Raw genomic sequence first — 11,296 nt, forward strand, 5'->3', positions numbered from 1 at the left:
TTAAAGAGTTTGTCAGAGGAAGAAAGAGGCTCAGCTTCTCTGGACTTAACTGAGAAGCTCTTTGAAATATTTAACTGCTGGGAGCGTTTTAATGTGAGATTGATGGAATAGGGTCAGTGTCAGCACTGCAGTTATTATAGCCATCTTAGAAAGGGCTTCCCACCCAGTAAGAGATGATTTTCAACATTCTCACCAGGAATGAGTTGACATAGAGGGAAACTGACATTTTGATATGTTTAATATAAAACAGTCTTTTCTTTAGTGTAACTTTATTGCCAGAATGTATACAGTATTGGGAGGTGAAACGCTACACAGTTTTAAAATAGCATATAATGTATATGATTCTCAGGAGAAACCAGTTCTGAAGAAATTACAATCTACAAATCCTTTTATATAACGCAGTCTTACACCCCCCACCCCCAACCCACCACAGTAGAAAATAGAAAATGCTATTTTAATGTCTTCCTGTTTTCTTCTTGACATTAATCTTGCAGTGAATTGAGGAGGCATCCCACCTCCTAGAAAAGCAGTTTAGCCTTGTCTTTCAGCAGTTTTTTTCTCTTCTTTGTTGTTATTCACAGCTAAAGTAGCAAACTAACACACAACAGACTGTATGTAGAACATACATGCAGGCTCTCTATATATGGCCTTGCATCTTTTTCATCTGTAATCCCAGCTTCACTGGGATTTTTGCATGTTTGCATGTTCCAAATACATTAAGGCTTTTACAACAACAAAAGTAAAAGAAAAAAGCAACTAAACTGGACAGTGTGTGTGTGTGTGTGTGTGTATTGTATGTGTTTTCTGTACTGCTAGGTGGACCTCATGACTACCGGCAGATTTATGCCCATCTCTTCCCCCAACAGTTTTCTGGGTAGAGAGTATGATGCCAGAAAAAGATTCATTAATAATGCAGCGAGAGGCTGGAGCTTCACCACTTTAGCATGACGAGAAAAAAAAAAAAACCCCCACAGCTGTTAGACCTGCAAAAGCTTCTCACCAACTGCAGTTGGTACAATTTACCAGAGGAGAACACACAGCACTTTGTGTGTTGCATGGCATTTAGCTTATTGTAGATGTAGCAGAAACATTTGTATATAGTATGTTGAAGAGATAAGGAAAAAATAATAAAAGAAAAATGCAGTGAGAAAGAAGGCAGGGATCATCACTGTAGGTTGAGAAGATTTTCATCTGAGTCAGGGTAGCTGAGTACTGCCCTCTGCTGGCCAAATAACCACAAGGCATCTGTTGCTGCAAAGATAAGGGAAACATTTGCATCATCAATCTGAATCTCAGATGGCAGCAGAGAAAAGAAATTGAAGATATGATTCACATTTTAGCTTGAACATAGCTGGACTCTTTTTTTTTTTTTTTAATTAACTAGATGATCAGTCCCACAACAAAGCACATCTGTTGTAATGCTTCAAGGAAGCTTCCTATCAGTTACAGGATGCAGGGGATGAAATTGGTATCAATATCGGACAATTCATAACGAGAAGAAAATAGAAAGGCACCTGCATGTCATGTAACTACTACAGTTGCATAATAAGTTGGGAGGGACGTGGAGTTCCCACCATTCATGATAATCTAACTTAAAACATTAATCTCCAACACCAAAGCATCATTCAGAAATATTTAGCATTTTCTTACCAACATGGCACATAGGTAAAACTGGGCCAAAATGTGACCTACTTATAAACACAAAGCTATAGTGTGGAAGATACGATAATTCAGTCATAATGCAAATATTAAAACCAGTATGGGTTTTGCTCTTTCAGAAGGTCTTAGATTCAACAACCTATTTATTACACAAAATATGACCATGTAACTTAATTGTAACATCATTTCATAATTGCAATAAATACATTAAATCAAAATATGTTCAATGAGCAATTTTTATACCAAAGAGTAGTGCAAAGTGCTTTAGACAAATCAACAGTAATTATTATCAAATTAAGATCATTTTTGCATCAAATCAAAAAAGAGCTTTTACACAACCAAATATATAATCTTACTGAATTATTCCTCATCATTCATGACCTCACACAAATTCATACAGATAAATCATACAGAAAGCCCTCCACCCACCCACCCACTCACCCACCAATACCATTTTACGTAAACACATTCCAGTCCCAGGCTTGATGCTGCTGTGAAGAAGTCATGTGTTTGGGATCCATCCACACTGAGGGCCATTTTATCCAAGACCACAGAGGCTACCACAGGAATCACCACAGTCACGGGTCCCACATTGCAACTAATACGCTGTAGTGCAGGAAGCCAATAACTAGCCAGAAAAAGACGCGAGCCCCTGCAGCGGCAGCCCCTCAGACTGCAGGCATGGCCCCTGGCATAGAGGATCCCACTGAGGAAAACACCAGAAAACACCAAGGTATATAAAAAGTTAAAGAGTAAAAAAGATTGAGCAAACCTAAAAATAATAAAAACTAAAACAAATAAATAAATATTATGAAAGGTATTTTTAAACATTGGAAAACAAAACTATAAAACCAGAACAGAAAAAACTAAAAAGATCATTTGTGTTTAAAACAAAAGAAAAAAGTAAATGACTTTCATTAAATGGATTTCACCAAGAAGTGCATTTAAATAAATAACGGTAGTAATACACACCATGCAAAACCATATCATCTGTACATAAACAAAATGGCCTTTTTGTTCCGTTTGCTGTTCAGAAAGCCAGCAGAGTTCACAACAAACTAATCGCCTGGAGCCAGGAATCCAAACCCAGTGTATAATAATTGCTGATCTTAATAGCCTATTTGGACTTTGTGCTATTTGTCTTTTTAAATGTCTCACAATGAAAAGAGCTACTGCTAACTTAATTAGATGTTGAGAGATCCTATGAATAATAATCAAACCTAACCCATTACAATGCAGTGTGGGCGCGGCCACTGCAGAAATACACTGCAAAGCACCTTGGTAGTTGTAGCGTGTTTCATCTGAAAGCATCAGACCCATGTTTCCTTTGTTCTCCGTTTCTTACAAATTCCCTCCATAGATTATCAACTTTAACACCTTTATAAACAGAAACATTTGCCTTTAGAAAGATCTGTACTAATAAATAACTATCTAAGAAGCTGTTCTGAAAGTAAATAGGATATTTTTGTCAACGTTTTATTGGAGCTGTCAGAACTGGTTGCTACAGGCAACAGAGTGGATCACTGCTCTTACAAGCATCATTCACATTCTACCGCAAGACGCTGTCTTCACTGAGGTCTTTCAGTTCACTTCATGAGATGCAGGCAGGCGGATGATCCTTGAAATCCTTGATCCATGGCTACGACTGGGTGTTTGGATTTGAAACAATTTAAACTTAATCATGAAAAATTTAAATATTTCACCTTCTAAAAACTGCAGTATTTCAGCTTTTTCAACATTGTAGGGCAATTTATCATTGTTGAATTTTAAATCAATGAATGTAGCAAATAATGTGCAATATTCTGATGGGAAATTCTGGTACTGACATGTACTGACGTGTACTGACATGTACTAACGTGTACTCCTACAATCCAACCACAGATTGTTGCAAACTGAGCGTACAGACTCACAGCTGTTCAAGGTGCACGACAGATAGATAGCTCTTATGTAGCTGATTAGTTTACAAATAGGCACAACAAGCAGTTCATATTAGCTCTGGTTTGAGAAACTTTGCAACTTATATGGATTTGACATGCTTTTTACAATGCTTTTCAGGATTCTGCAATGGCTGTCTGTGCTGTAACTTATTCTATTACAGAGACAATCTGTTCTGCATAATAATACCTTTTCTTGCAAATTCCTGTTAAAACATGGGCTCCATTCTGTTAAATGTTTTACAACTTACTGATCTGAAGTTGATGTTTTATATCTCTTCAGCTGTATCAGCTCGTTCTAAGCAATCAGAATGTCGACCATTACTTTAGATTTGATTACATTTTACATCATTGCTTCTTTTACAGCTGAAAAGTAGAACAAGAATTAGAAAAAGAGAGAGCAATCTTGATTTTAAACTACACCAAAGGGGCTTTCATTTCTGTTTTAATCAATAGTACTGCCTCACCCTCTTTTATTGTACAAATTTAATGTTCCTGTTGGCTTGTTACTTCAACAAAATAGGTATTATTGGACTCCTTCTTTTATCCATCGGTCACTTTCATAAGCGATTTTGAGAGAATGTCTTTTAAACACATTTAATGTGAAATATGCCAACCTCACCAGTCCTTCTGCCTTATTATATCAGCCACTGATTAAACAGCACACAATTCTACTAGTGCTTTCAGTGAGAACTGCTAACAAAGTGTGATCTGTCAATTCACCTTCAACACCACAATACTGATGTCAAAATAATTAAAAACACAAGCCTTCTCCCCCACCATCAGAGTAAGGTCTCTACCGGGTGGCGATTGGTTGACAGCGGTGCCCCTTTTCTCCACTCAAGTGTCCAAGACATGCACCTGAAATTCTGACTACACAACTATAAAGCCAATCACTGAAGTGTGATTGGCTTTATACAGTATCCTGGTGCTGGCCCATGTCATCCTTTGGGACTGAACCCAACACAGCCCCACAGGCATAAGACAGGCCACCTGGTCTTTGACTCCGTGCTCCACCTTCAGCATTGGCTCCAGACAGCGGTGTAGTGGTCCCTCAATTTTTTTGCCGGGTTTTAAAAACAGAAAAAGTAGCCCAGAAAAATGCTTTTTCAGGAAGAGTGATTTGTAAGATTACACGATTTAGTTTACCCCAAAAATCCATCATTGTCACATAATTTCTGCTCTTTGCTTTCAGGGATGAAGAGTTATGAAATGATTAAACCTATACTGGCACACAGACCAGTGAGAGACAGGCTCGTAGACATATACACATATAACTTTATTACATCTATGTTCAGGCTAAAGTCAACGCAGCTGATGGCTAACTGTACCAGTGTGGCATAGGTAACCTTAGCTGAGCTGCTGGGTGACGTAGGTACATGTGTAGGGACGTTTGGAATTGTAAAAAGCAGCATCACAGGGGGTTTAGAAGTGGGTACTCAATGCTTACCGTAAAAGAAGTGGGTCTACTTCATATACCTGCTGTGTAAACTACACCACAGGTTTTAGAGTTGGAGCCCAGTGACCTGCTTGTGGGCAAGGGAAACTTGGCTCCATTATTATTGTTTTTTTTCATGGGGGTGTCTGGTCCCTCACATAGTCACCTTTTTGTGATGGGTGACCCTACCAGGGGCAAAAAGCCCCCAACAACATAACTCCTAGGATCACCACTCTTGCTCACTGGGGTCATGCCCCCAGTTAAAAACCTTCAAAAAGATGTTTTATTTTCAAAGCCAACATGAATATTTCATTGTCATCACAATGAAAACATTTAATTCCCTTTTAATCTACAAATCCTAAAAGTTCATGAGATTTTTCTTGTGACATGCAATGTTGATAAGTTCCCCCAACACACCCACTACTATCAAAATATTGTTGTTTGCAAAAGCCTCTACAGCTCCCTTTAATTTAAAAAAAAAAAAAAAAAGACATTTCTCTGATGTACAGCGTTTAATCTGATGCAGCATGTGCACCTCTTACAACAAACGTCGGTAACTCTTGAATGCAGTTCTGTACAGTTTCATTCATACTTGCGAAGAAATCTGTAGTACAGATTTTTCACCAAAAGAGGTCAGCCAAAGACTGCTTTATGCATGTAAATGAGTTAAACATTTGTAGCACATATAATTGTTAATTGTTAAATGAGCCTGAAGAAAAGGATCGACAGTAATTAAAATGACAATCAGTATTTAGAGTTCACTTGCTGTAAAAAAAATCATCTATGTTGTAATTTTACAAGCTCACTGTCGTTTCTTGTATTTTTTTACATTTAAAGTCTGTGTAAATCTAAATCGAAATAAAACAAAGTCAAATATATCACCCATAATGAAAAAAATGATGCAATGTGATCGGTTTGGAGTACAATGTGACACTAAAGTTCCCTGACTGATGTTTGGACATCCACTCTGCTGCCTCTAGAATTAGTTCAGACACCCAACAAATAATTAATCTGATGAAAAAGCTGCCCCAGTTATTGCATTTGTTTTATGTTATTACAGAAGCCTTATTTGTAAGCAGAGTTTATTTTAACAATGTTCTCAGTCCTCCATTAAAATAAATATTGGAACACAAAGAGAATGAGGAACACATATACAAGCTATGCATGAATTTGACTTGATTTTGATACTTAGGTGTAATGACTGAATGTAGAGTTGTAGAGAATCTCTGACTCCTCCTCAGGGAAGACACCTCCTGTCAGCCCTCCCCTCTGCTTGTAGAGTCGCTCTGGTTTTTCCCTTCTGCACCAGTTTCGCCTCATTCTGATGTCTTCAGCAGCTGGCACTGTGTGAAGGGAGCCTCTGTGATCTTTAAATGTGTATGGTTATATTTGCTCCGGTAAGTTTCCTCCCTATATTGACTTCTGTCTGCACTTTGGTGTCAATGATTTCTGCTTCTCTTGTTACACATATTATATGTAGAACAATGTGTTCAAGCAGTTGACCAGGATCTTTTTTAACTTGTAGCTTATCGAGTGTTAAAATTTTTAATACGTGTTTGAAATCCTCATTGCTTTTTAAGTTCAATAGTAGATGTAAAGTTGATGATGAACAGTAAAGGTTGTGTTTGTTGTTGTTGTTGTTTTTATAAATATGTACAAGTGAAGGGAATCTAAAGAAATAACAATGAAATACACCAGAGTTGTGTATTACACCTACAAGTTGAATGTCACTGTACTACTGTGGCCTCCCTCCAGTGCACAGTGAGCAGCTCTGTTAGTTATCTTCCTACTTTTAAATTATTCAGGTTTTGTTTTCATACAGATTATGAATTTTAATAATCAGTCATGTTATTTATTGATGTACATTCATTATGCAGTTAGATGCTCTCACATAGACTTGGTGTTTTTGGGATCCAGATAAATAAATTTTATTACTGCTAATTATGTTGATTTTATGCTTTTTTAAAAATAGATTTTTGCCATTTGTGCATTTGCAACATGTGGAGGATACTATGGTCATCTCCAGGTTAAGGTGGACTGTGCTGACAGGAAGCAGAGCAACCTCAGTATCAACATTGATTTTGGCTACCCTTTCAGGTAAAGTAGTTTGTGCCCTTATTTTAAATGATATCCAAGTAATACACAATGAACTTCACATACAATTCGAAATGTTTGAGTTGCACATGCTAATCATTTGTATTTATTTCAAGAAGAGAAAGTTTTTTCAAACATTGCACAGAGTTTTTGTTTTTTCATCATGTTAAGTGGCTCACAAAGCAGGAACTGTTCTCTGCCAAATCAAACATCAGGCTGCTGGACAGCTGAGCAGGAGGATGACCCAGTTTAATACCCCCAAGTCTTTAATGTTTCCCTTCATAGTTTGGCAGAAATGTCCATAGTCCTCTTAGTCAAGACATCACTTCAAGGGGCACTTTCTTGCACTCTTTTTGCAGCTTGATTTAGCCCAGAAATACAGTTCATTTCCACTATTTTAAGCAGCAGAATTATATAAATGTATTTTTTTTATTGTGCAAAATGAACATAAAAAGTCAAATTCTGATATTAAGTATTATGTATTTATCACAAACTAATGCTCTGCCAGCAACCTCCAACATATGTGCACACAAAAATAATGAACTCAGTATTTTTAGGGTGCTAGTGTGGTTTTGGCTAAAAAAAGAAACATTGTTGAGAAGCACAAATATATTCTATCCAAATTTAGGAATACAATAAAACAATTTGAACAAAATGTGTAAAATCTTTTATTTAGCCAACCAGTGGTCACGACGATACATTTTTTAAAATAAAATAAAAAAGCTGAGAACCAATAGTTGCCAATAATGTGCTTCCTCTCCAAACGTGCTTCTTGCACTTTCAGATACAGGTCTGTTGTGCTTTCTAACAGCTTTATGATGCTGGCTGAGCTCTGTTTCGCAGGTGGACAAATTTGTTGTGCCCGACAAGCTGAAGTCACACCTGGCTGACCAGGCAGGGGTCAATCTGCAAAGGTCCCAATGGTGTTATACTGTTTCTGCAGACACACAATCTTGAAGTGACTGACACACATTGCCTGTATCCATCGGTTCAGGTCAGCCACTGTAAGAAAAATCAGTTTTCTGCTGCAAGTCAGTGAAGTAGAACTGGCAATTCGTAATTAATTACAAATCAGTTTCCCTGCGAGCACAGGAAACATTTGGAAAATGGCCGTAATCAAAAGTAATTAGACTTATACAAACAAGTTCAAATTAAAGAGCTAAAAGATTATTATTACCCAGTTGAAAGTTACTCCCATCTAGCACAAAAAGGACATTTACTGAAATATTTTATGTGATGACAAATGATATTAAATGAGTCATGCTATCAGCTATCTAACACAATAAATAACAGTGACAGTGGCAACATTTTTCATTGTAATTACTAATGTAACAAAAAAAAAAAAAAAGGTTATTTTTAATTCATTCAACTCTACATTACATTACCACGGAGCGTCATGTTGGTTGCACATGATCAGTATATTTGAATTTCTTACAGTATTTTATGTAAACTAATAATTGCTCTGAAATTGTGTTAACAATTATAAGTAAATGTGTATTTCAAGACATTATTTCCTGTGTTGTGGTACTGGAACCAGGAGATAATTCTGTCCTACACTTTCTTGATAAGATTGCGTACGATAAAATATCTGAAGTTCCCTCTTAAGAATGCTTATTGAACAGTCAGTGCTGCAGAACCATGTGACAACTACGGTGGATTTGACTTTTTCAGCATCTTTCTGAATTTCTCCTGTCACCTTTTTTCAACTCTGTGGTATTTTCCAATGACATCAATGAAAATAGCTTCAGAAGAGAGCATCTGAAATGATTATATGCCACAGCTCTCTGTCTTCCTCACTTTGTTTTCTAGACGACACAACAACAATCCCTTTTAATAAATCAAACAAACCCATTCTAATAATAATTATAGCTTTTTCGTTTTATTTTTCTTTTATTTTTACGATTCAACCATGCCCTCTCTCTACCTTCTCTTCTTTAATGGCCAACTTGAAACATTTTATATGTGCTACATCTGACTGTCATTGATAATTCACCGTACACATACTGACAGTTACACATCTTGACAAATTTCACAAGTGTTCTCTTTAATATGACTCCAAAAGTATTCAAATACAGTTTGATTTTATATATATATATATATATATATATATATATATATATATACATAAATACACATATATACGTGTGTGTGTAAGTATTCATATGGGAAATGAGAAATATAACATAGAGAGAAGTATGAACAACACACAAAGCGTTAAAAGGGTTCAAACTTTGAAAATCTCTCGGTCTCACTACATGAAAATAAGTGTTTGAGCCAGTATAAATTAAACACAGCAGTGTTTCATCTAATTGACCGACTGAGGATAGTGATAGCAGTGATGATAGCAAACAACTTTAGAAAACATTGAAAACAAACCAACCTATATCTTTGAGTGCCTTATTAGTCATATTCCACAATAAGATTGGAAAATAGATTTAACAAGATTCTTACATTTATCTGTACGTCTATTTTATTTTATTTTTTATTTACAGCATTTGTCCAATAGACAGACTTTCAGAAGGTTTTTTTTTTCCAAAGTGGTAACTTCCAAATAAAAATCACTCTGAATGCTATACGAAGTTGTCCTGGGAAAATAAGGTGCTATTATAATTAAAGTACTAAAGACTGTTTCCTTCCATTTTTAGCTCTAATGATTGTGCTCCCAAAGTACCAGACAGCTACAGTGACACGTTTCTTTCACCGTGAATCACACATCTGTTTTACAGCAAGCATTTTCTTCCCTGTTTCTGTAAACCTTATTTTTCTGTGTTGCAGATTGCATCAGGTGCACTTTAAGGTCCCCTTGTGCGAGGTGAAGAGAGATGAGGTCATTTTCCTAGATGGGGACTTCTCCACAGCAGCTCAGTTTTTTGTAACTGTGGGTGTCTTAGCTTTTCTTTACTCCCTCCTTGCAACCATTGTCTACGTCTTCTACCAGAACAAGTACCTGAAAAACAACAGAGGCCCACTAGTGGTTCGTGAGTTTTTTATTTTCAATAATTCCAGCTCTAATGTCTTTGCACTGTAAAGGGAACATGTTTGGTGACAAGAAGCACATAATTTAATGTGTCTCTTTTTGTCCTGAGCAGGATTTTTTTGTTACCGCCATCTTTTCCCTCATGTGGCTGGTCAGCAGTTGCTGCTGGGCTAAAACTATTTCTGATATCAAGACGGCTATAAACCCAACACAGGTGCTTCTTCTCATCTCTGCCTGTCGAGCTCAAGAAAATAGATGTGCGGCTACAGATGAGCCTCTCTGGTCACGTCTCAATACGTCAGCTGTGAGTATTCAGTCAATAAGTAATACAGGGCCTGATTAGAACTATACACTTACACCTGTCCTCCTTTTTTTTTTTTTACTCTGCAGGTTTTTGGTTTTGTTAATGTTGTCCTCTGGTCTGGAAATATTTGGTTTGTCTTCAAAGAGACAGGGTGGTACAAGACTGGGCAGAGATACCCGACCAGGAGTGCTTCTGGGAAACATTCAAGTGAGATGAGACAGCGACTCTACAGCGAGAGCAGCTTCGACCAGCCAGAGGAGAGTTTTGGTCCCTTCAGACAGAACAGTTTCAGTCAGTCAAAGGGGGATTTCAGTAAGCAGCTCCAAAGACAAGCTAGCATCAACCAGTCACAAGCAAGCTTTAGCTTACCACAGACATCTCTTGGCAAAACAATTATTTATGAAAAAGAGAATAATGTAGCTTCTCAAGGACCAAGGATTTTTATCAATGATATGTGATGAGAGTTTACATGTACAGTAAACAGCAGAGTGAAGTGATGGGTCTTTACTATGGTCTTTGTTAGTAATCTGAAAGTTTGTTGTGCCTCCACTGATTTAACCGTGAGCATTATTACAGGCTCAGAGCTGAAGAAAACCAGATGATGGACATCATAACACATCAGCTGTACAGAGTGATTTCTACCAGGCCAGCTAGCAACTTGCTTACATATGTAGATTTGCTAACGTGAAAGTTGATGCAGTCGTTAAAGGAATATTGTGTCGGAAAACGTGATTTTAAAGTGAAAGAGTGTTTTAATACTCCATGACTGTTAGTGACCTTCTATAAATCAAAGAACATATGGACCATTTTTAAGAGACAGCATTGGATACTTTAACTTTTTAACTGTAATACTTTACTAGTTGCTTTAGCTGTGAAAGCTCATTACAGTG

At 37.0% G+C, this 11,296-nt stretch overlaps 1 protein-coding gene across 1 annotated transcript; it reads left to right on the forward strand.

Moving 5' to 3' along the window:
- Positions 1 to 6,404: 6,404 nt before the first annotated feature.
- synprb (synaptoporin b) lies at positions 6,405 to 10,864 on the forward strand (the record flags this gene model as incomplete). The annotated part of the gene is made up of 5 exons (XM_079242720.1): positions 6,405 to 6,428; positions 7,004 to 7,128; positions 9,901 to 10,099; positions 10,215 to 10,406; positions 10,493 to 10,864. The coding sequence occupies 5 exons, from the start codon at positions 6,405 to 6,407 to the stop codon at positions 10,862 to 10,864; spliced, it is 912 nt and encodes a 303-aa protein (XP_079098846.1).
- Positions 10,865 to 11,296: the final 432 nt, after the last annotated feature.

Source organism: Telmatherina bonti (genome assembly GCF_933228915.1).
Source record: "Telmatherina bonti genome assembly, chromosome: 6".
In the NCBI taxonomy this organism is placed as follows: Eukaryota; Metazoa; Chordata; class Actinopteri; order Atheriniformes; family Telmatherinidae; genus Telmatherina; species Telmatherina bonti.